Here is a 25,671-nt window from a genome sequence, read left to right on the forward strand (position 1 = left end):
AGTATTTTTATGTGGCAGGTCGATCTAGCCGACGTTCGTCTTGACATCTAACTGTTATCCAACTTATTCCCGATTCAACAACACGATTATTTTCACAAACACACAAGACAAACCGGGCGCGTTCACGTTACACAGCCTGCGCGTCCGCGTCTCACAGTCGGCCATTTTGACTTGAGAAATAATGTCCTAATCTTTTCTGCTCCCACTTTAAAGAACTGAGGGGAACAGTGCTGAACAGGACTGCTGGAGGAGAGAGAGCATTGAAATCTATGGATGTGGAAGGATGCATCGCAAATCAAGTATCAGATCTCCCTTCTGACACCTCAGGGCAGGTCTGATCACACATTGCTGTTTGTCTGACATCCAAAAGTGTTATTGGTAAGTTGACACCGATTAATTTGTTCGCTATATTGTTAACGATCACAGTTTATGCGCGTTTATTTCATCTGATGATGAACACACGTAGCGTTATATTATGTATGTATGTATGTACAGTATGACCTGCCTATGGACTCACGTGCGTCATGTGAGCAGTGAATAAACACCGACCTCATGCCTCTGTTAAAGAGAAACGACTTTCACCTTGAAATGCATGCTCATATTTTATTCTTCCTTTGTATTTGTTCAGAAAAAAACGTGAAGTGTTATACTGTTTTGACATGCTTCGTTGATCCTGGACTGTGTTTACCTTTGTTAACGCAAATAAGCTTGATATTATAATTTCCCAGGCTTTTTATAGTGGATGCATTTATCAACGCTTTGTATCCAGTAAACGTGCGTGTAAATTTCCAGCCTTGTGATTGGTGGTTCACGTCTCGCCTCTGCCTTCTGATTGGTGTATCACTGACAGTGACATTTATCGAGGCTTCTGGTTCTGCCCATGACATTGATGTTCAAAAACGTTTTTTTTATTTCTCCTCCTTAGGATAAATTGTGTATTTTATGGAAATATAACATGGGAATGAGATGATTTGTACAGTTATGTCATTTTGTAGCCCTGTTACACAGGCGTGGCCGTGATGTTTGTGTGGACTGTATGATTTTGATTATATTAATTCAGGCATATGTTGATATCTGCAGCACTATCAGTTCATATTTTACAGTATCTGCAGACTGATGTTTACAGTATGAATAATGTACTAAAATAAACAGTATAGATTTAGACACCAGCATTATAATGCATTTGCTTTTATAGAAGCTATAAATGCATATTTTTATCAATGAAAATGAAAATTCTGTTACTATGTCCCAGTGCATGCATATTGTTTTGCTACACACTAAAATGTATATGCTTTTTCATAACAAAAACAGTACATACTATTAGTGCATAGTATAGTTGGCGAATTGGGACGAGTCATTTTTTCTATTGATGTATAGTTTGCCAAGGGTTGTACAATCCTAGACATTAAAACTAACAGTAACATTGAACTAAGGTATACAAAGAATGCCAATGTCCTTTAAGTGCGTGATAACAGGTTAAAAATGCAGAATATAGTTTTAAGTGATTTGTTGGCAGACTTTAAAGTGATAGCTCACCCAAAACGGAAAATTCTGTCATCATTTACTCACCCCCAGGTTGTTCCAAACCTGTATAATTGTCTTCTGTTCTGTTAAACACAAAGGAAGATATTTGGAAGAATGTCAGGAACCAAACAGATCTCATCCCCCATTTACTGCCACAGTAGGGAAAATACACTGCCCGTCCAAAAAAAGTCACCACCTGGATTTAACTAATAGGCAAATAGGTAAGAGCCTCCCATTGGATTGGAGGTCTAGGTTCAGCAACGTTATGTGCCCAAAGAATGAGGTCAGCTGACTACCTGAATATACTGAACGACCAGGTTATTCCATCAATGGGTTCTTTCTTCCCTGATGGCATGGGCATATTCCAAAATGACAATGCCAGGATTCATCAGGCTCAAATTGTGAAAGAGTGGTTCAGGGAGCATGAGACATCATTTTCACACATGGATTGGCCACCACAGAGTCCACACCTTAACCCCATTGAGAATCTTGGGGATGTGCTGGAGAAGACTTTGCACTTTCCCATCATCAATACAAGATCTTGGCTAAAAATGAATGCACCCAAAAACTATGGGACAGTCAATAGGGGACGGTTACTGACATTCTTTCTATCTGAGGGTGAGTAAATGATGACAGAATTTTCATTTTTGGGCAAACTATCCCTTTAAGACAATAGGTAGAACATTTATGGTTTTTGCACAATGCCTTGTACCTTGCAGAGGTCAAATCCAGCAAGTATAATTTCTTTAATATTTCTTTACAACCAGCCCTGCGTTTGATCACCTGCTGTCCTGCATGTCAGTTTTCTCTTCTTCTTTATTACAGACTCATTCAGTAGCCAGCACACCCTTTAAAACGTCAATGTGCTTTATCGTTATTATTAAATGCTTGAGTAACTACACAGCCTCTCTCTCTCTCCCTCTCAGGCACTCTGTTTCCTCTGTAGACTGCAGTCATGTTCTGGAAGTTCAACCTGCACAATTCCTCTCAGGTCGAGAAGCTTTTGGAGAAGGAGGACTTGACCCTGCAGGAGCTTCTGGATGAAGAAGATGTGCTGCAGGAGTGTAAGTCCCAGAATCAACGCCTGCTCCTCTTCCTCACCCAGGACAGCAGCATTCTTGAGCTCCTCAATCTCATTACACACGAGCCCCCTACTGACCGGGAGGAGAAACTGCGCTATAAGTGAGTGTAAAAAACGTCTACAACGGTAGTGAAAGTGTGAATAGTCTGTAAATGAAGCATACTTGTGTTTTTTGTCTCACAGATACGCTAACGTAGCATGTGAGTTGTTGACGTGCGACGTGTCCCTCATCAATGATAAAGTGGGCGGAGACCAATCTTTGCTCGACACGCTCTATAATTTCATAGAGCAGACTCCGCCCATAAACCCCCTACTGGCCTCTTTCTTCAGTAAGACCGTCGGCACGCTCATCTCCCGCAAAGCAGAGCAGGTGTGTGTGCATTTGTTTATTTGAAAGCGTTTCAGATTCGGCAGTAATTCAACGTCGTTTGTTTTCATCAGGTGATCGGTTTCTTAAAGAAGAAGGAGGATTTTATTGGACAGTTGTTGAAACACATGGACACATCAGCTATGATGGATATGGTGCTGCGTCTCATTAACAGTGTGGAGCCGGCCTCTGTCAGACTGGAGGTGCTCAATGTGAGTAGACACTAGCAGCACTTAATATGTGTGTTAAGATGTGTGCTTTGATTCCCGTCGTCTGTTTGCAGTGGCTGAATGAAGAGAAGCTGATTCAGAGGCTCGCTGAACTGATTCATCCTCAATCCGACGATCAGGTCAGTAACTTTATTTTTACACAAGAAAATATGAGCGCTGCTTGTCCTTGCAGGACTCAGACTGTTGTGGATGGTTGCTAGGGAGTTGCAATGCAGTTGCTATGGTATCGTGAGTGGTTGCTACTAGGGTGCTGCTTGGTGGTTTCTTAGGCCCGATTCACATTTCGCATCGCGGAAATAGGGCATCGAGATGAAAAAATCTCAACTTTTCAGAAAGCCGCAAACGCACCGCAGGTCATGTGACAAGAACCAACCAGCCAATATAGACAAGCTCAATGAAGATGGAGACACAGATGATCACAGCATAACTAAATCTAGTAGCAGAGTTATTGCAAGGAATTTTCAGTGCATAGAATCCATATATCCTTTGTTTATACCTCCTCGTCTCAACGGCTAGCGTGGCCCATGGTTGCTTAGCGACGACAGACGCCAAGAGAGCGCAAAGTTCAGGCGCTTTGGAAAAAAAGGATAACGCAGTGTAGCTCGCGTTTTCCGCGCGGTTTTAGACGCGAAATGTGAATCGGGCCTTACAGGGCTAAGTTAACAAAATGCAGGTCTCAATAATGTTCTGGTGTCTAGATATGACTTCATTGCAAGTCTGCGATTTTTTTTTTACCCATTTTATTTTCGCCAGGCAAAATTTTAAGAAGCCTGTCCGTAACATCCCTTGATACAAGATGCATAATTTATATGTAACAAATAGTCCAGGACAAGTTACAAGGCTTAGTGTAAGACTTAGAGATTTGCTTTGTATGTGTAAATAGTGGTATCGGCACTAATAAACATCAGTAAATACAACAAATTATTGTTTTCTTTAAGGGCTTTGTTTTTAAACTGTCCATGTGGAACAAAACCATTTCCACATCAAAAGATACTGTGGTGTACTTTAGTATTATGCACTAAAGTAAACTAGTAAAATTCCTAGATGCTATAATGTTTTGATCCTTACCATAGAAAATATTAAAGTAGACTACAATATTTAATTATATAATTATTATGTAATTATAATCTTAAATTTAACATAGTTAATACTACAGAATATTGTAGTACACATTAACAAAGTATAGTAATTACTATAATATAAGGTACTAGAGAATACAAAAATTTACTATAGTAAATTTTAGAGTTTGCTATAGTGTATACTAGGGGTCACAATATACTGGTAATAAAAAAACACAATAACCATGATATAAAAAAACATGATTATTGATCCAGTGTTAATTCTATACATATGATAATATCGTAAATAATTCAGTTAATCACAAAAGTTCTTGTTTTATCTTTTGATTTAAGAGCCACATACAAACTCTCTCTCTGCCTTACTAAACTCCAGTTTTGATTGTAATTCATTGGCCCCAAAAAAAGAGAAAACGCAAATTTAAGCCCAAAAAAGATAGATTTGACCAATAGTACGTTTGTTAGTTCAACAGATATCGTGATACTATCGTTATGGTCCACAATAATCGTGTAGTGAAAATCTAATATTGTGACTGACAGCCCTAGTGTATACTTAAATATGCTGCGAATTGATTCCACCTAACAAATGTATGTGAAGGTGTTCCTGTAGCACAATTGACAGAGCATTTTGTTAAAAAACTGTATAGCTTGAATGTGCTGTTATGCGCTTTGGATAAAAGCGTCTGCCAAATGCACAAATGTATGTAAACAGATAATGTCATTATAAACAGACTGAAATAAGAAGATGATTGCGTTTGTGTGTTCACAGAGGCAGTCGAACGCATCTCAGACGCTGTGTGACATCATCCGTCTGAGCAGAGATCAGACCAGCGCACTGCAAGAGGCCAATGTGCCTGACCCTCTGCTCGCAGCGCTAGAGCTGTAAGTGTGATTCACGTGCTAAAGGAACACATGTACACAAACTAAGTGTAAGTCCGTGAGCGGTCGAGACTCAACTGAAGCTCAGAATCTTAAACTCGTCCTGTGTGCCCACGAGCTGCACACAGAAATGCCAAGAACTGGCTGACAAAAAATCAAGTATGCTTCTGCAAGACTAAACTTAAGCCATCAGTTTGTGTGTGTGTGTGTGTGTGTGTGTGCGTGTGTGTGTGCGTGCGTGCGTGCGTGCGTGCGTGTGTGTGTGTGTTTCAGACAGCAGAATGTGGAGGCCCTTGTGAAGAACATGTTTGGAGGAGAGAGGAGCGAAACTTGTATTGTCTATGGAACTCAAGTGTTACTCACATTATTGGAGACTCGGAGACCAGGGTGAGTAACACACACACACACACACGCACACACACACACAGATGCATGCATCACACAGACATTCACTGTAACTAATATTTGTGTGTGTGACAGGATCGAACAGATGATCGACCCGTGTTCTGAGGGACTGGAGACGTCTTACACTGTCAACAACAGCATATTAATGGGAATACAACCACATCTAAAACTCTTCCACCACTTACTGTTAAACCCACCCAAGGTTGGTCTGTTTCTCCAGTTTATCATAATGTCCTGGTGTTCACACAATTCTTGAAAAAGCTAATAATTTCATAATCTTTTTTACAATCCTCTCGATGTCTGAACAGTGTTGGGTGTAACTAGTTACTAAGTAATTAGTTACTGTAATTTAATTACTTTTCCCTTGAAAAAGTAAAGTAAGGGATTACTCTTATTTTTCTGTAATTTAATTAGTTACTTGTGATGTAATTAAACTAAATACTTTGTGTAATATGTGTGTGTGTAGAAGAGGAATTGACATCAAAATTCAAAGTCTAACTTTAAAATCCGTGCTTTAATGTATAATTCTCACATTTGTAATTAATAATAATACTTTATGTAGTTTTATTTGAATGAATTAAAAGAGCCGTTTCATGTCTATCCTTGAATCACTGAACTCATCAAGGTTGATGTAAGATATAGAAAGTCATTAGTAATTAAATACTTTTTGAAGAGAGTAACTTGTACAGTAATCTAATTACATTATCGAATATGTAATTAGTAACTAGTAATTAATTACTTTTTCAGAGTAACTTACCCAACACTGTGTCTGAAGTACAGTCGTGGTCAAACAGTGATGTCTAGAGAGGATATTTGCACAAATGTTGCTTTAATGGCCACATAGGTTCGATCAAATAAATAATAGCTACTTTATTAATCCCCTGTAAGAAAATTGGTTTCAATGAGCTGCGAAACAATACAAAACCAATGCAAAAATACAAACATGTTGTATAATAATTATAAGTATTAGTAATGTACAAAATATACACAAAAGATCCAATACCAAATTATCCAGGATATACAGTACATAAATTGTACATCAAAATATGAGTGTGCACAAAACGTAAAAAAATTGACAAAATTGTTTGGCAAAAAGGCTAACTGTGGGAATATGGGTTTTATTCTAATATGCAACAGAATGCATAGATAAACAAAAAGCTCACAAGAAATAAAGCAGACATCGACTCTGGTCCTCTTTTGTATTTGACGACAGAAGTCATTCTCCTGATTCTTGACTCAAAAAGCTTCAATGTGTTTGATGTATTTTTTGCAAATTCTTCTCCAAGCTCCACAACATGAGCACAATTTTTTTATACACCTTTAATGTTACGTTTGAATAAAAGGAGAAGGCGTAAGTTATCCTAGGGGGATTTCACATGTGGGCACTACTGTATAAAATCAAGTTCCTCCCTACTTTTTGTGTTTTAATACCATTGTTTACTTGTTAGGGTTTTCAAATGTTTTGACAACATTATCTCCAATTTAAGTAGGCCAGCCCTGCTGTACATTTCTGCTGATGCGTTTTTGACTGTACCTTACAGAAATGTGTCATTTTGACCACAATGGGCGTCTTAGAGGAGCCGTTTGGGAACGCTCGACTGCATGCTGTCAGACTGATGGCTGCTCTGCTGTACACAAGAGCTCCCAGAATCCACCAAGAGCTCTGCCGTCTGAACATGATCAACCTGCTGCTGGTGACCGTCTCTTTCAAAACCACTGAATAACGTCATAAACAATATTTCCTGCTCTAATCTGTCTTTCTCTCTGCAGGACCTGTTTTTTAAATTCTCCTGGAATAACTTCTTACATGTCCAAGTGGAGCACTGTGTCTCAGCCATCCTTAACCAGACCACACCAAACGGAAAACTACAGAATAGTCCGGATCAGACTCATCAAGATCAGCTGGAAAGCACACGCTCGGACCCGATTGAGACACACACCGGCACCTCTGACGGATGTGATATGTTCGCACACTCAGACCTGATAAAACATGTATGTAGTACCCCAAGATGATGCCGACTAATGCATTCAGATAAGGGTTGCCAAACAATTAATCGCATCCAGAATAAAAGTTTGTGTTTACATAATATATTGTGTACTGTGCATAATAATTTTGTATTTATAAAAACATACACTTACATGGATATACTTAAGAATATGATTAATTGTATTATTGGTAAATATAAATAAATACATGTGATTATTTTCAAAATATGTATACGTGTATGTGTTTATAAATACAAAATAAATAGGCACAGTACACAGACATATATTATGTGTACACAACCTTTTAGTCTGGATGCGATAAATCGCGATTAATCGTTTGACAGCCTTAATTCAGATTTACTGTAAATGCATATTAGTACGCGTAATAGTGATCAAAAACAGTGTGCAGATGCTTTATTGATGTACAATTGTCTGTATTTGTGTGTGTGTAGCTGATAAAGGACTGCCGGCTGGTTCAGAGGATTTTAGATGCATGGGAGGAAAATGACAAAACACAGTAAGTTCGCTTTGAATTTCTCTGAGGAGTTTGTATGTTTACACTTGTGAGACTTGAATGTGTGTTTGCGTGTTGTAGGGAGGCTGGGGGCATGAGAAAAGGGTACATGGGTCATCTGACCAGGATTGCCAACACTGTGGTGCACAATGCAGACAAAGAGCCAGAACAGACCCAAATCACAGAGCTAATAAACGGTAGATGACGCACATAACATGTTATTCATACATTTCTAACAACACACATTCTCTGATTTATAAAAACGTGGTTGTTAATGTGTGACAGAGTTACCAGAGAACTATAAAGAACGCTGGGAACATTTTGTGAATGATGCGCTAGCAGAAACTAACAAGAGGAACACAGCGGACCTGGTGAGATCTGACACACAAATGAACAGAATTGTTGGCCTTAACAACAGTGGCGACATATTCTTTTAATAGCTTATTTACAGTAGTTTAGCTGTGTGTGTTTTATGATAAAGAAGAATGTAATCAATTATGATTTCTTAATTTGATTCATGTTAATATTAATTGTGTGTGTGTGTGTGTGTGTGCGTGCGTGCGTGCGTGCGTGCGTGCGTGCGTGCGTGCGTGCGTGCGTGCGTGTTCTGTTGTATTATCACAGGTTTTCTCAGATTATCAGATTCAGCAGATGACTGCAAACTTTGTCGATCAGTTTGGACTGAATGATGATGAATTTGGAGAGCATGACGGCAGCATCAGGTGATTCCTGCACAAACCTTGTAGCATACAATTGTGTGCTACATTTAGATTTAACGGTTTCATTTCGATTTTACATTTAGGTTTAAAATGTACCTTTAAGGTCTTTGCACATACAGTCCGAAAATTTCGTACGCGTTTTTTCGTATTTGGCGCTCGTTTGTACGGTGTCTCTGAATTGTCAAAACGCTTGCTAGGCTGGACGATATATATCGCGATTTACGCGAATTATACATGTCTAAATCGATTCGATGTTTTATGCACAGCTCTTCCGTGAACTACGGCTGTTTGATCAGTAGGAAGTACTGCTCGTCTGCTCGATCTAAAATCACTACGAGATTGAGTCGTTTATAACGTGTATTTGAAAAAGCAACACTCGTCTATCATCATTACTATAAATCAACTTTATTATCATGAAAATAGCTGAAAAGGTTTGAAGAACAGCGATAGAATATGACCACAGGCATTTCCTGGAACTGATTGCTCTTATTCGGTTTCCCATATTCGGAGTTTCTGCGCAAGAGCGCCCTCTGGCTTTCGGATGTAGCGGCATTTAACCGTCATTGAGAACCTGAGAGCATTAAATCGTACGATATATCGCCCACATCGGAGGCAGTGTGTAAATGTGATCGACACAACGCGAGGTCGTATTTATTTTTTAACATTTGGAAATTTCGGACGCAAATTTCGGACTCGATGTGCAATGGCCTTTAGAGTTCACATTCAGATTTAACATTTAGACTAAGATTTAGATTTCATTTATATTTTAAATTACAATTTTCATTTTAAAAAAAGTCTTTTCAAAGATTTATCATTCACATTTAGATTTTACATTTACATTGAACTTTTCAACATGAAACTACTTATACAGAATGGTGGTCTCTAGAAACAAACATAGAGTCGCATAATGTTCATTAGTGTTGCCATGTTTAAACTGAATGGCATTGGCATGTGAAATGTTTTCATATCTATTATTTATTCAGCGCCACGTTCGATCGAATCACAGAGATCAACTTTAACCTGGTGGATGAGGGGGTGAGTACTGATTCACACTCATTCGGAATGATTTGTTTTTTATTCTCTTTACAATCTCCTTCTGTCAGTATTTCATCTGCTCTTTGATTCTCTGTGTCTTAAATCTTCTTTCCTCTGTGTGTCACTCATTTAATGTTCTTAATCGTGTTTTTAACCCTTTATCTCTCTCAGGCGAGCTCTGCCATCTTTGAAACCCGCACAAAAGAGAAAATTCGCCATTTCGATGAGGAAGAGGAGGAAGATATTTGGGAGGAAAAAGAAATCAACTATGCAGCACGCAAACAAGTCAAAGCACGAAGCAGGTTCATAACGCACACTATGATGACTTTACATTTATTTTTAACTCGGATACATACAGAAACCTTCTGCCATTTATACATTGCCATGAAATCATTATTTAGTTCATGTTAGCCCGTTTCTTCGACCGATGCGTGTGCTTTGTCTTTGGTAGGTTTGGACAGGTGACCAGCACTCAGAATAGCGAGGCGGATGCTGGCTCTCGGAGGCGTTTGGGGTCACCAGATCTGGAGTGGTTTCCAGAATCGAAACAAACTCCAGAGAACGCCAAGAATCGGGACATGGACAACCAGTGCATTGATCCTCAAAGTATGCTCACAGTTAACAAAACCTAGATAGAATTTAGATGTATAATACAGTTCTTTATAAAACTAACTGTTTCTCCATCTCTGCAGGTCCTGGATGGATCGCGAGCTTCGAAGATGACTTCAACTGTCGGGATTTTGCGAGCATCGCCATGGATACGGGATCCAGTGTGTGGGGCAGCTCTAAAGACCAGCTCAGTGAGACGAATGACAAAGGATGGGCGACGTTCGGTGACTTCCAGCCCTTCTGCTGGTGCGGCGGGACTGATGTTATACAGTGTGTTAGCATCAAGTTGATGTCATGCTAATTGAGATCATGTGTTTTGCAGTTCAGACGCCGGACCCAGATGCAGTTCACCTGTGGACTCACAAAATCCAAACAAACAGAGCCAGAATGATGAAGGTAAGTGACTTGGTTCGAATTCAGTGCGTTACTTAAATTAGTAAATAATTCGATCTAATGAACAACAAGTACTCAAAGGTGCAGTCTGTAGGTTTTTTGTAATGGATTGCGTCTTTATTTACCTCTTATGTTTATTATAGTCTGCTTTGTGTATCACAATTCATTGTTGCGAATTAAATTACTTTAATAACCGTGTAATCCTATAACCTAAATTTAACCAAATTTATATTAATGTTTTTATAATTTAACGACATTATTTTGTGGGGCTAGTATCATTTTTATTGTATTTTTTATTTATATTGTAATAATTATTGGTGGTTGACGTTAATGCCCACGTGTTGTGTGTGTTGCAGTAAAAGGCTCATCAGCATGTGTGTGGAGTGTATGTGGAGCGAGGAAGGCTCCTCTCGTAGCATCAGACAGCAGCTCCAGTGGTACAGACAGTGAGGAAGAGGAGGAGAGGACCAGAATCAGTACAGACACGGTTGCCACCGGCAACACCAAGGAGCCGGTGAAACCCAGTGTGGACTTCAGCAGGTACACATACTATAATACACAAGACACATTCTAGGCCTCCAAACACTATCATTTGTCTGTTGGATATGAACTGAAGTGAATAGGGAATGATCACCTGTTCTAATAAAAACCTGAAAACCCCAGATGCTAACTGAAGCCTTTTCTGTGTTTGTCCGTATTTGTTTCTTCCATGGTTTCAGTGACACTACTGATAAAGCAACAGGTGGCATGGCAACAGATGTCATAGCAACAGCAACCGTGGCGACGCCCATCGCTGGTACTCAGTCGCCTATGAAGCAGAAGTAATGTCAACACTGTTTTCCTTCGAATGTAATATTATGTATTAATGTACAATGTAATATAGTTTCTTAATATTTCTCTGTATCGCTCTACAGGGGTGACCCCAGCAGTAACGGTCCAATGTAAGAGCACCCTTGCTGCTCACCTCTATCCCCATGGCAACCATTGCCACACTCGTTTTGGCCACTTTTAGCCCCTCCCTCTGGCATCTGCCGTTTCCATTGGTCTGCCATGTAGTTAGGCGAGGTTTTTGTTGGCTGGTACTCCACATCTATACTCCAGTCTTCCCTAATGAAGACATCTTCACGGTTGACCTTTGAACCCTGTGAGAGCAGCCCGGCTTCAGTCTGTGAGTGTGTGTGGTATTGTTGGGTGTTTTGGGACTAGAATAAGATGCACATTGACATATGCATAAAAATGCTCTACATGTACATCTACGGGTGTTAAAAGTTATATTTTTTTGGTTTTGAATCTGTGCGTGTGTGTCTTGAGCAGCTGATCAGTATTTTTGTGTGTTGTAGCTCTGGTGCTGATCTAATTTCAGTGCTGATTTCTTTGCACTTACGTTAGCTGTGTTTACGTTACCAGCCCCCTCCCCCCCCCTTAAAGATACACATATACAAGCTAAATCAATTGAGAAAAAAAAATCTGTTTCGTTTTATGCTTGATGTATGCTGCGTTTACATTAAAAGAACAGTTCACCAAAAAAAAATTCTGTCTACATGTTCTCACCTTTGAAGAACGCTTTTGTAATTTTTCCCACTATGGAAGTCAATGGTGGCCAAGAACTGTTTGGTTACAAGCATCCTTCAAAATATCTTTCTCTGCGTTCATCGGAACAAAGAAATTTATATAGATTTGAAACAACTTGAGAGTGAGTAAATAAAGACAGAGTTTTTATTTTTGGGTGAACTGTCCCTTTAAGGGAGAAATTCAAAGTTCTGTCTCCATTCGCCATTGCTCCAAACCTGTGAAACTTTCTTCTCTGGAACGTAAAATGTGAGACGAAATGTTTATTGTACAAAAAAAGTAACGACGGTTAATACTGTCAATCTCTACAGACCAAAAAGCACCATTAAAGTAGTCTTGTCCGTCATGTTTCAAGCCTAAAAGCTGAAGCTTCTTCAATACCCCTTTCTCTACTGCAGCTTTTGAGTCATTAAAACTATTGAATATCTACATGTATGCATCAGATTTGCTTTTAACATTTCTCAGAATGATTATATTACATCACTTGTGTTACTGAATGAATAACAATGAACAATGAATAGCTGTTAATGTTTTGTGTTCCACGGAGGAAAGTCACGTGTGTTTGGATGGCATGGGAGTGAGTAAATGATGACAGAACCATCATTATTGGTTAAGCCAATTTGAGTTAATGTGAATCTTCAGAATGAACTCAGGAGAAGGCGGAACTTTAAAGAAGCGGGTGTGTATGTGTGTGTGCCTTGAAATATCAGAGAATGACACATCAGCGTGTACATTAGAACACGTGTTCGTGTGTGTGTGCACATATCCGTCATAATTCTCCTGTAGTAATCAGGTCTTAGTAATGTTGATGTGTATTCTTTACTATATATGTGCAATTAATATTATATTTTTACTAACTACTTTTGAAACACTAGAACGCTTCGTCCAGTTGAATCTAGAGCGATAGCAATAATAGTACGAATCATTTTTTGTTTTGATTTGTTCTTTATTAATGTAGCTTTGGGACAATGTGCACACAGACACACAGAGTCTGAATCTTTTTGTTTTTGCACTTTTAAAAACTTGATTTTGATACCAAATGCAACAGGATGGTGGTAAAATTGGTGTTTGGTCTACTTGGATTTTTAAGTTTACAAGCACTTTGTTTAAATTGCAAAAGTGTGTTTGTGTGTGAGAATGAGAGCAGGTGAAAGAGAAATAAAGACTGATCGGCTTTGTGCTTGAATGTATTTGACTTTTTTTTTTACGATTTTTTTTCTGTAATCCATGACTTTTGCCTCTACATCGCCATCTCTGTTTAAAACATAAAACTGCAGGTTAATTTATGATACTTTAAGTATGAAGTCAAAACACTTTGTGCATTTTTAACCCAGAGAAGTTACAGATTTTAGCCTTTTATTGTTTATTTTGCCAAAGTCGCCACATTTCTTCTTTAACCCGCTGGTTTGGACAACAGGGTTTCATTCTCTTATCATTACTGTACCTTCATATACTTGTGCTTTAATTCAGCACGTAATCCAAACGGCCACTTAGTGAAATAGCAATGAGATCTTTATTATTCCATCGATCTTGTCTTCCACATACAGTAAAAGTCTTTCTGAAGCACCACGTCTATGCGATTTATCTGTGTTTGTGGTTAATGTGTTCCTAACATGTTTATTTGACCAGGTACTGTTACACAGGTTTAGTGCTGTTTGCTGCCGTGGTAAATCATTTTACAATTAAATAATAGCGGATAGTTTGTTCAAAGCATTGAAAGCATTAACATTTGAGATGAGAAAGGCATTATGGGAAACCTAACACAGAAGCAAAATTTCTGTTTTCTAATACTTAGCCACTATTCCTTTTATTTTATTATTTAATAAAGGGTTATACAAATGTATTGTTTTATATAAAACTGGCCTGCCACATTGTTTTATCAACCAATCGAAGCACCACAAACAAGATTTTATAGCTTAATGCATCAGAAACGGAGACGTGAAATCCTTTATATGTTGTTTGTTTGTTTTCATGTTCAGCTGTTGTATGTATTCAAGTACCCAAAAACACAAATGCATACAGTATAATCTGGTGACTGCCTCGAGCATCTGTTCGTTGTGTGAATGTGGAACACACATCTGTTGTCATTTAGTCAAATGCCTTTTCGATGTAAACTGATACTGGTGGGTTTTCTTTGTTATACTGTACCTGTTATCTGTTGTCAAAAGTTAGGCTTTCAAATCAGATATCAAACTAATAAATATTTCAGATGGGATTGTCTTGGGAGTCTTTTTCATTTCATTTTGGTGTGCCTGTGGTTTGGCAAAAAGTGTATACCTTTTCTCACCCCCATCCGTTTCTGATATTTTGCGTTACAATGTAACCACCACCTCGAAAAACCTAACGATTTCAAAAATGGATCCAACATTCCATGACTTGGAATGACACGTCCCGTGGGGCATTGAAAGTGAAAGCTGCCCCGCAGGCATGAGGTGGGAGTGGCCTGTGGGTGGAGAGGGGCGTGTTTCCCAAGTGTGCATACGAGAGTAAATATTTTTCAAGTACTGGTGGAACCTGTCTGACTGCTTCACCAGAGAAAAGAAGACGCAGCCTGAGGTGTAGAGCACACAAAGAACGGCCGAGAGAACAGGACCATTGCGAGAAAATGCAGGACGGGGAAAGAGAGAGCTCGTGAAATTAGACCACCAGGACGGACCCTTACGGACGTAATGTAAACACGGACGGTATGCGTGTGAGAGACTGCTGGGAGTTGATGGTCTGAATGAGGTCGTCTTTGGGAGTTTTTGAGTGTGTTAATGGGTAGACGTGTTCTGGATATGGGGGGATGTCAGAGCAACGGCAGCTCTGATGAAGAGGATGTCAATGTTCTGAAGGCAAACCACACCAACATCAGCCTGTTTAAAGTGTGAGTATAAACACACACACACGCGACAGATGGTAGAAGGTATGCAAACATTGCTGGAGAGATGAGAGTCAGCATACTTTTAGAGAGAAGGAATGTGAACATGTGTGTGTGTGTTCATGTTTGTATATCCCGGTGGGGACCTAAACCTGAATACACACCAACACATGGGGACTCGTGTCACCGTGGGGACCAAAATCGAGGTCCCCAGGGGCAAAAAAGCTAATAAATTGTACAGAACAATATTTTTTACAAATCTAAAAATGCAAAAAGTGTTCTATGATCTTTAGGTTTAGGGATGGGGATAGAATATACAGTTTGTACAGTATAAAAACATTACGCCTATGGACTGTCCCCACGGGGATAGTCAACCAAAGCGTGTGTGTGTGTGTGTGTGTGTGTGTGTGTAAGTTCACTAGAAACTACAGTAGCTCAAAGTCAAAGGAAACTTCCACAACAGCATGTGTGCAAAAACACAAACCCTCTGTACTGGCCTTGTTTATGGATAAACACCTGCTGTGGCCCGTATATTTACATTTGACAAACTTGTGTGTGTTTACTGTATACTGTTTACAAAGAAAAACTCTTAAGTACAGAAAGTTTTGTGAAATCAAAGCCAATCAAAGTATGAAGAAACTATAATACGTCCTATTACTGCGATGCATGACCAAAAAAGGTACTTTTCTGTTCTCGAAAATCTTGAGACAGGACTAAAAATAACACAACTAAACATATGACTGCAACTAAGATATTTAAAAAATATCTTTAAAAAAAGATATATATATATATATATATATATATATATCATACAAATAATTCAAGGAGATAAGAAAATATATTGTATGGAGGGCAATATTAAGTCAAATTTGTTTATCTGTACTTTTTATTGGTGTTTATTTTTACACAAAAACACTGATGTCAGTGTGAAGAGTTTAGATCAGTTGAAGTGATAAAACAATGTGTGATGAAATTCTCATCACTACAATCAAAATCTGTTTTTAGTATTCTCTCTCTCTCTCTTCAGTTACAGTACAGTACATCTTTTAAATAACAACTATTACAAAAATAAGTCAAGTTTATTTTGTGAAACTTGTATTTCATGTTCAATGAAATTAGACGTACTAATATTTTCTTTTCCACTAAAGTTTTCTTCAGGTGAATTTTAGTATAGTTTACTTTTTATATGTGTGACCCTACCTGTGAAAACCCAGCAAAATTCATTTTTGTGATTTACTGTTTTCTACAATAAATCGTCCTACATAAGAACATTTTGTGAAAATGTAACATTGATATCTTCGATATCCACTAAGTCCATGTCAAAGATAGAAATCGTAGTGAAATTATGGCTTGAAATCAAATTTTGATGCTCATCTCATCTCAAAATTAGATTCCGAGACTTTATCCGGGTTTTGACATGGTCACATTTTATTTATATTACTATATAAATTTGAACAGTTTTTAAGAAAGTAAAGCTACAAGTCAAGCATAGAATATCTCATTATACTTCTAAGTATGTCTCCATAAAACTAATAGAGCAAATAGACTTTTCTGTCAGTGTAAGTCAAGTACATTTAAGTGTCATTTTAGATACATTTCTAAAAAGAATATACACTTTATTTCTGAGGCGTACATAAAAGTTAGTCTGAAAGTATTCCAAAGGAAGTATACTAATAGCACACTTGAATAAACTTATTTTTGTAAAGGCATCATCATTTTGTAAAATGCTTTGTTTGAGAAGTGTGCTAGTTCTATGCATATTTTATATTAAAAAAAGTGGAAATATTTATCATCTATAACAATGAATGGCATTCACACATTTTAGTTGTAGCACATGTGTAGCACTTAACAGAATCACTGTTAAAAACAACTTCACATCACGGCCTGTTTTTTGACCATTTATTAGGACGAGGTCACCGTCTGCACACTCAGTTGTTTCAAGGTTGATACTTCTGTTTTTAGATGCCTCGCTCTCTGTGTAAACACACTCTACACGTCAGCCCAAGCATGTGTGTGGCTTATCTCATTTGAATGAGGGAAATGAGCTCTGTGTACAGTAAAACGCTGCTCTCTTTCCAGGACAATGCGATCTTGTGCTCGATAACGCTTTCGGAAAACACGTAGACGCAAACACGATGGCCTGCCGGTATAAAAGCCATTAAAACGACCAACCCCATGTGCACACATTACACAGTAAACTACATCCCGGTGTGTCCTTGTGTAAAGGCAGAGAGTTTGTTCTCCAACTGTCTTTCTGTTTGCTCAGCGGCAACTATTTCAACACAAATTAACCAGCAGAAAGCATCTACTGCGTTACAAACTTACATGTGTATACATGAGTAAGAAACACAATTCTAAACCAAAACATTAGTATTCATTCCATAGAAATGGTGTAACAATATTATCCATATCGTGTTATCGCAAAATTGTCTCAATATTATCGTGGTCACATGACTGTATGAAACGATTGGTCTTCCGGGCCTAGAGAATGTTAGAAAAATAATAGATGTTACCTTCGGAAAGGTCCATCTGGTGCAATGATTTTATTTTATAAAAGGGATTTTAGGTCATTTGACCCATCTCATATAACTCATACCTCTAAGCAACAGTTATGATTACAGCATAAAGAAAAGAGGATGCTTACGGCATGGCATCATTTGTCATTTTAAATACCGCAATAACTACCGTACGGCGGACTCGATACCTAGGTATTATCGTACAGTGAGATTTTAATATTGTTACATCCCTAATCAATAGTATTCCAATCTTACAAGACAAAAAAAACTTGACGGTAGCCAAATGTGATGTCCAGAGTGCATATTTGCACAATATTTGCTTTGATTTCCCCTCAGGTTTTATTAAAACTATGCACCGATATGTAAATTTTGGCCGATAACCGATAATTATTTAACACTGGAAGCCGATAATCGATATATTGGATGATATACAGTATCTAAATATTAATATGACATTTTCTGAGACGGAAACAAAAGGCAAAAAGTGGACAGCTGCTTTTATTTGAAAACATTCACTGCAGAAATCAAGGTAACCGTTAGTTCTCTTTTTCCCTGAAAATCATGTACCAAGCCTACTTTACACTAGTTAACGATTCTTTAACTTTTAAACTTTTCTGGTATATTTTTTATTTAATAAACTAATTATAGATGTTCTTCTAGAGCAACCCAGAGAAATGTTCTTAATAGCCACATGTCTAACGGGTGTCAAGACAGAAAGCATTCAGACAACAGTCGGCTTTAAAAAAAAATGCTTTTGCTCCTATAATTTACACATTCATAAATATCTACATACTGTACCTACATTGACAATGTTTTGCTAATACCAGTAAGTGAATGATCACGACAGAAAGACAGTACTGTACTGGATTTTAACTGTGCGCAGCGTGCAGCTGAAGTGGTTTAACCAGAGGAAATTATTCATAATTTATCCGATACCGATATGGCCGATAATTGATCCTGCATCCCTAATTAAAACATCAAAATGTGTGTGGTACAAAATGGAGACAATACAACTTGGTAATGATTACTATTTGACAAAAAAGACAAAATACAGAGTTTCAGGGAATTTTGGTTTTAATTAGGGCTGTCAAACCATAAATCGCGATTAATCGCATCCAGAATTAACAGTTTGTGTTTACATGTCTGTGTACTGTGCATAATAATGTTGTGTTTATAAACACATACACATATATGCATATATCTAAGAAATATATAAAAATAATAAACATTTATATATCATTTAAATGATTGATCATTATAAATAAATACATGTAAATATTTCCTAAATATACACATGTATATGTACTGTATGTGTTTATAAATACAAAATGAATATGCACAGTACACAGACATATACACTCACCTAAAGGATTATTAGGAACACCATACTAATACGGTGTTTGACCCCCTTTCGCCTTCAGAACTGCCTTAATTCTACGTGGCATTGATTCAACAAGGTGCTGAAAGCATTCTTTAGAAATGTTGGCCCATATTGATAGGATAGCATCTTGCAGTTGATGGAGATTTGTGGGATGCACATCCAGGGCACGAAGCTCCCGTTCCACCACATCCCAAAGATGTTCTATCGGGTTGAGATCTGGTGACTGTGGGGGCCATTCTAGTACAGTGAACTCATTGTCATGTTCAAGAAACCAATTTGAAATGATTCGAGCTTTGTGACATGGTGCATTATCCTGCTGGAAGTAGCCATTAGAGGATGGGTACATGGTGGTCATAAAGGGATGGACATGGTCAGAAACAATGCTCAGGTAGGCCGTGGCATTTAAACGATGCCCAATTGGCACTAAGGGGCCTAAAGTGTGCCAAGAAAACATCCCCCACACCATTACACCACCACCACCAGCCTGCACAGTGGTAACAAGGCATGATGGATCCATGTTCTCATTCTGTTTACGCCAAATTCTGACTCTACCATTTGAATGTCTCAACAGAAATCGAGACTCATCAGACCAGGCAACATTTTTCCAGTCTTCAACTGTCCAATTTTGGTGAGCTCGTGCAAATTGTAGCCTCTTTTTCCTATTTGTAGTGGAGATGAGTGGTACCCGGTGGGGTCTTCTGCTGTTGTAGCCCATCTGCCTCAAGGTTGTGCGTGTTGTGGCTTCACAAATGCTTTGCTGCATACCTCGGTTGTAACGAGTGGTTATTTCAGTCAAAGTTGCTCTTCTATCAGCTTGAATCAGTCGGCCCATTCTCCTCTGACCTCTAGCATCAACAAGGCATTTTCGCCCACAGGACTGCCGCATACTGGATGTTTTTCCCTTTTCACACCATTCTTTGTAAACCCTAGAAATGGTTGTGCGTGAAAATCCCAGTAACTGAGCAGATTGTGAAATACTCAGACCGGCCCGTCTGGCACCAACAACCATGCCACGCTCAAAATTGCTTAAATCACCTTTCTTTCCCATTCTGACATTCAGTTTGGAGTTCAGGAGATTGTCTTGACCAGGACCACACCCCTAAATGCATTGAAGCAACTGCCATGTGATTGGTTGATTAGATAATTGCATTAATGAGAAATTGAACAGGTGTTCCTAATAATCCTTTAGGTGAGTGTATAAATGGCGATTAATCGCAGACCTAGTTTTAATCTAGGATGCATAGAAAACAAAAAACTGACAGGAAATATAGCAAACATAGAGTACGGTTTATAGTCTCAATAAACTTGCTCATGTGCCGTGTGTTATATTTTGTTCTTAAATTCTTCTCAAATCTGAGCTTCAGTTTACACTCCTTAATCAAATATATATGATTATATGATTTTTTTAAATGACAATTAGTAAGAAAATGAACATACAGACATCAAAAAAGGAAAAGGGAGAAAAATGATTGTTCTGATTCTAAGCCTTATGTTAATGACACATATAATAAATGACACCGTAATAAATGACTCGTGTATGTGTTTCTAACAGAAAAAACAACGGTCTACATCTAGTCCTGTCCGCTGAGGTTAAACCATACCTGAAAGATCATTTTCTGTCTAAACGCATCACTGACGTCGACCTTCTGACCCTCTCTGCTCTTCCACATGGACTTGACCAGCAGGAGTGGATCGCAACACACAGTGAGTAATGCAAACCTGAGAAAAAAATTAGGAGAAGACGTAACTAACGTCATTTTACAACACCCAGTGATGACAAACATCACAAAAGTGCAAAAAAAACAACATGTTCATGTGTTGTGTTCAGTCATGCATGAAGAATGTGAAGAACGCCTTAATGCATTTAACTATTAACTGCGTGTTAATGTGCGTTAAAGATTACGACTTTCTCCTATCCCATCTTAACACGCAAAAACTGTTATAACACCACTGACATTTTTATTTTGTGTTCTCAGCTGTCTCGTTCTTCCAAAACATAAATGTCCTCCTCAGCGCTCTGTCTGACTTCTGCTCCATGACAACATGTCCGACAGCCATGGGCCCCAAAAACACGTGAGGATCACACACAACTTAGTTTAAAAAAGACATGTTACGTTTTAAACAATTAAACCATAAAAAAACTAATCCATAGAGTATTTGAAGAGTTTGGTTTGGTAAAAACTCTGTTTTAATTTTTTTTCTAAAATCATGTTTTTATTATGTTATCATGTTTTAATGTGTTAGTTAGCTGTATTGTTTGAGTAATTATGGCTTGAATCAAAACATACCAACTGCAGTTTAATTGATATTAATCGGAATGCACAATCAAAAACATGATTTTAAAAACGGAGTTATTTCATTTTGGAACCAAACTCTTCATTTGTACACGGACCGACGTCACATGACCAAACCGGAAACCAAGTCACCTAGCGTTTTATCCTATCGTTGTTCAAATTTCAGTGAAAAGAAAATGAAAAAAAACTTTTATATATAGATATGCCTATGGACATCGGCTAAGTTTATCTTTTAGTAACCGCTCTTAATGTAACCAACGCATTCAACAGACCTGAAGCAGATGCGATGAGAACTGTTTTCCAGTTTCTGCACGTGACGTTCGGCAAAAAGCCAATTAAATAAAAAAGCCTACCAAACTTGTAAATAATGTTCTTGGCTTAATTGCATACAGGTGTGCATTGTATGAAATTTAAATGCAGAAATCTGAAATTACAATTTATTTTATTGGCATATATATATATATATGCATACATACTGTATTGTACAGTATAGGCCTTTATATTTTTTCAGAATTTAAAATTTAGATTTTCATTTTTCTATACCTTTTATTGTATAGCCTATTGTATATACTTTATGGTATGAATATAAGAATGATGCAAGGCCTATATAATTACGTTTTACTAAACTACATAATTTTATTGCATACTGTGGGAAGAGTGTTGTATTGAGCATTTCACCACATTAATAAAACTCAAAACTTCAAACAAAAAACGCCAGGAGGAGCTAAATAGCATGTTTGTTTTTTTAGATGCGAGGTTGATGGTGAACGATTGTGTTTTTCAGTCTGTATGAATGGACGGATGATCGGGGCAGAAAGTTGAAGTGTGTTGCTCCGGTCTACATTGACTACGCCATGTGTTACATCCAAGAGCTTCTGACAGATGAGCGTGTGTTTCCTGCTAAAACAGGTAACGTTACCGTACGATTCCCTTGCAATAGTAAAAGATTCACACCCATTCAGAAAAGAACACATTGCTTGTGGATCAGCATTCACAGTTAATTGAACCAATACAAAATAAATATAGTTCATCCCTATAATCAGATGCTGATCTAGAAGGTTAAGTCAGTTCCCTCTAGAATTTAGATGAGCTTTATTCCATTATAAGCCAGTCATATCTGTGGTGAACATTACTTGATAAAGACTTATCTGTCTAGGTTTACCATTTTCACCTGGATTCATGTTTCTGATTCAGAAGGTCTTTGTATTGCTCTTCCGTACCCTGGCTCACATGTTCAGTGCACATTACCAGGACATCATCGCCATGGAGTTACATCCTCACCTCAACACGCTCTTCTTACACTTCATCACCTTCAGCCACACGTTTAGACTGCTGGACCCCGCGGAGACAGCGCCTATCGATGACCTCATCACTGTGCTCACACACTGAAAACATTTAGACACAGGTTCAAAAAATCTAAGACTCATACACACAGAAACTGTGATTTTTACTAATGAACAGAAATAACGCGTCAGTCAACTACATACTGGGCTTTGATTGGACAGTTCAGTAGGTTTCCACACCCACAGAAGCTGTGAACTCCGCCTTCTAACAACTGACAGTTCTTGGGAATCTACACTATTTTCCATCAAGCGTGCCATGCAAATTCCAGCCGCATTCTTTATCAACATTTGTCTGCAACAACATTTAAAAATATGACAGCTATTTTGTCCGGTACAACGGAGACACTTATTATCAGATATTTTTGTCTGACATGCTTTCTGGCGTAAAATGAAAGTTGGCGGCTGGGTGTGTGTTGGTCATCGGTCCAAAATGCAAACATAAAACATCTTGTGGAAGCTTCAATGCAGACAACACAATGTGTTAGGGTGTAAATGAAAATGCTACATGATGTAGCGAACAACCGGATGTGAATCACTGACAACAAGTCATTCACAAATGCCATTTCACACAAACATGCATCCTCTCTCAATTCAGAAATATAATCAATAATATATAATAATATAATTTAAGCAACAAATACTGTGATATGTTAATATATCACATACATTTCTCATATTGGTTTGTGTTTATCTTCACACAGGTGAACATGTTTGTGTTGCTTTCTGTTCATGCATGTATCAAGTGGTCAGAAGAATTAAGGTTTGTATGGAAAAGAGATCAGATTTTCTGCTTCATCCAGAGCATAAATGAATGCTCATGAATGAACAGCCCTTAGGATACACACACACACTTCTCTGTTTGCGATCTGGTCTGACTGGTTCCCAAGAGGAATTAGATATCTTTATAAACACACACAATATATTCAGTCTTTGTTCTGCATGAATACAGTTATTACTATCATTTTATCTTGTGCAAAGTGTTTAAGCGACAATTTTGAATATCAGAATTACTGACTCTTACATATTTCTCTCTCAAACATGTTTTTGTGTTACTGGAACACATTGACATGACAATTGAAGACTGTATTTGAGATTTTAGTGTTCTGTGCTGTATATACTGTATACTACCTACTTTTTAAAAAGAAACATGTGAAATAGTGTGTAGTATACAACAATAAACATTTCAAACTGTGATGCGTTATATTGTTCTAACATGTCCCGTCCAAGATTGATATTTATAATTCAGCGAGTATAAATGAGCATAACTGTGTTGTTCCTGCAGGGGGCAGCAAAGGGTTTCAGCAGCCCAACGTTTTAAAAGGACTTTCCATAGATCTAATAATTTGTATACTGTACAAATTGTATTTTCAATCCCTCACCCTACCCCTAAACCTATCTATCATGGAAAACATTCTGCATTTTTACATTTTCAAATAAACATCATTATAAGCTGTACTTCTCATGGGGACCAAAAATGTCCTCTCAAGGTCAAAAAATACTTGTGGGGACATTTTGCAGTTTTACATTTATAAATAGAAACATCCTTTAGTATGAAGTGTGTTAAAATATGGCAACATATTGATCATTTGGATGGATCTGCTTTTTGGACCTTCAGCATTTAGAGTAGGCAATCATAAGATAACATAACATTTTATTCAAATTATTCAAATGAAGAAAATAAGTCATGTGCATCTGAAATTGTAAATTACGAGAGAATTTTTTTAATTTTTGGATGAGATTTGAAAAAGATTAGCCTATTATAAAACTATGGTGAGTTTATTAAAGCATATCCAGTTGAAACAGAAACACACACAGACACACAGTGTACTCCACCCTGAGAAACAGAACAGGTCCAAGGCTCAGATGATGCAAAAAAAAATGTAATATCTACATCAGATTAAAGGTAAAATAACTAATCCCAACCAATTGAGGCTATATGATATGCTGGTCCTAAAATATGGCCCAAATCCCTCCTTCATTGTAGGCCTAAATCTATCCAGCCTGTGCAATAAAAATAATAAAGTCCAATGACTCTGAAAAAAACAATAGCATCGCTCTCCTAAACAAGCTGCATGACTGCAAACCGTGTGGGTTGGGTTACGTTTAATATTTAGGTTCAGTGTTTTAGAAGTAATCTTTAACTATACAAACAATTTCAGGTAATAGTTTAACTATTCTTAGCCTTTTGTGTTTGATTTCCCTGACAGATTTTCCAAGCTAGCATCACCATGCATTAACTAAATCTATATTAAAGATTTTCTCATATGCTTTTTAACACAAACATACATTTGTACACACACACTGGCACATGAACAAATCTGACCTTTGTGCTACTAAGCTATAAAGACAATCACAAAGACACGCACAGTTTTGTTATACAGTACACAGAAAATTGCACTGCTCCAAAACTCACATTGAGGACAAAGCAACTATAAAATTTATAGATTCATAGACTCACAAAGACTCAAGGCATGAACCAGTCTGTACGTGTCTCAGAGTCTCATCTGTGACTGACTCTTATTAACATTAACAGAAGTGTTGCTGATGCTCTTAAAATCCTCTTTAAAAAGGCCACAGGACAGGCTGAGCTAAATCTATAAATCCAAAACACAATTATTTTATCGTCTTTGACCTTCAGGCCCTATAGGTCACATCTGACTGCACATACAATGTTTGTATAGCGTGACACTGTATTTCAGTTCACATGTTTAAATATTAAACATTTAAAATATAATGATGTGGAAGAGAATGTAACCTAAGATAACCAAAGAATGCTGGCAAATATTTACCAATGACATTTTTTACATTCTTTAGTCTTAGCACAGGTTTGGAACAACTTGATAAATAATATAACATAAAATAATGAGAGATTTGGTTTTTGGTTGTAATG

General features: G+C 37.7%; 2 protein-coding genes across 3 annotated transcripts; both read left to right on the top strand.

The window, feature by feature from the left end:
* Positions 1 to 106: 106 nt before the first annotated feature.
* ppp6r2b (protein phosphatase 6, regulatory subunit 2b) lies at positions 107 to 14,600 on the top strand. Its single transcript, XM_057347949.1, has 22 exons — positions 107 to 378; positions 2,451 to 2,706; positions 2,789 to 2,975; positions 3,047 to 3,184; positions 3,256 to 3,321; positions 5,048 to 5,160; positions 5,431 to 5,544; positions 5,638 to 5,764; positions 7,104 to 7,256; positions 7,333 to 7,554; positions 8,001 to 8,065; positions 8,144 to 8,259; positions 8,348 to 8,433; positions 8,687 to 8,784; positions 9,765 to 9,816; positions 9,988 to 10,118; positions 10,268 to 10,422; positions 10,509 to 10,671; positions 10,748 to 10,821; positions 11,175 to 11,358; positions 11,538 to 11,639; positions 11,733 to 14,600. The coding sequence occupies exons 2-22, from the start codon at positions 2,480 to 2,482 to the stop codon at positions 11,761 to 11,763; spliced, it is 2,604 nt and encodes an 867-aa protein (XP_057203932.1). The 5' UTR covers positions 107 to 378; positions 2,451 to 2,479; the 3' UTR covers positions 11,764 to 14,600.
* Positions 14,601 to 14,902: 302 nt separating this feature from the next.
* On the top strand, positions 14,903 to 24,180 carry LOC130562734 (MOB kinase activator 2). 2 transcript variants are annotated; one of them, XM_057347952.1, is made up of 6 exons: positions 14,903 to 15,253; positions 20,697 to 20,848; positions 21,121 to 21,217; positions 22,223 to 22,347; positions 22,595 to 22,843; positions 23,483 to 24,179. In XM_057347952.1, the coding sequence occupies exons 1-5, from the start codon at positions 15,144 to 15,146 to the stop codon at positions 22,825 to 22,827; spliced, it is 717 nt and encodes a 238-aa protein (XP_057203935.1). In that variant the 5' UTR covers positions 14,903 to 15,143; the 3' UTR covers positions 22,828 to 22,843; positions 23,483 to 24,179. The 2 variants fall into 2 exon arrangements, with proteins under 2 accessions (XP_057203935.1, XP_057203934.1); XM_057347951.1 differs by having other exon boundaries at positions 22,595 to 24,180.
* Positions 24,181 to 25,671: the final 1,491 nt, after the last annotated feature.

This window comes from Triplophysa rosa, linkage group LG12, assembly GCF_024868665.1.
Source record: "Triplophysa rosa linkage group LG12, Trosa_1v2, whole genome shotgun sequence".
NCBI classification, from domain to species: Eukaryota; Metazoa; Chordata; class Actinopteri; order Cypriniformes; family Nemacheilidae; genus Triplophysa; species Triplophysa rosa.

Coding starts and splice junctions, on each gene's coding strand:
- ppp6r2b (XM_057347949.1), top strand. CDS start 2,480: ATGTTCTGGAAGTTCAACCTGCACAATTCCTCTCAGGTCGAGAAGCTT. Junction 3,185..3,255: donor TCAGACTGGAGGTGCTCAAT/GTGAGTAGACAC, acceptor GTCTGTTTGCAG/TGGCTGAATGAAGAGAAGCT. Junction 7,257..7,332: donor ACATGATCAACCTGCTGCTG/GTGACCGTCTCT, acceptor TTCTCTCTGCAG/GACCTGTTTTTTAAATTCTC.
- LOC130562734 (XM_057347951.1), top strand. CDS start 15,144: ATGGGTAGACGTGTTCTGGATATGGGGGGATGTCAGAGCAACGGCAGC. Junction 15,254..20,696: donor AACATCAGCCTGTTTAAAGT/GTGAGTATAAAC, acceptor TGTTTCTAACAG/AAAAAACAACGGTCTACATC. Junction 21,218..22,222: donor GCCATGGGCCCCAAAAACAC/GTGAGGATCACA, acceptor TGTGTTTTTCAG/TCTGTATGAATGGACGGATG.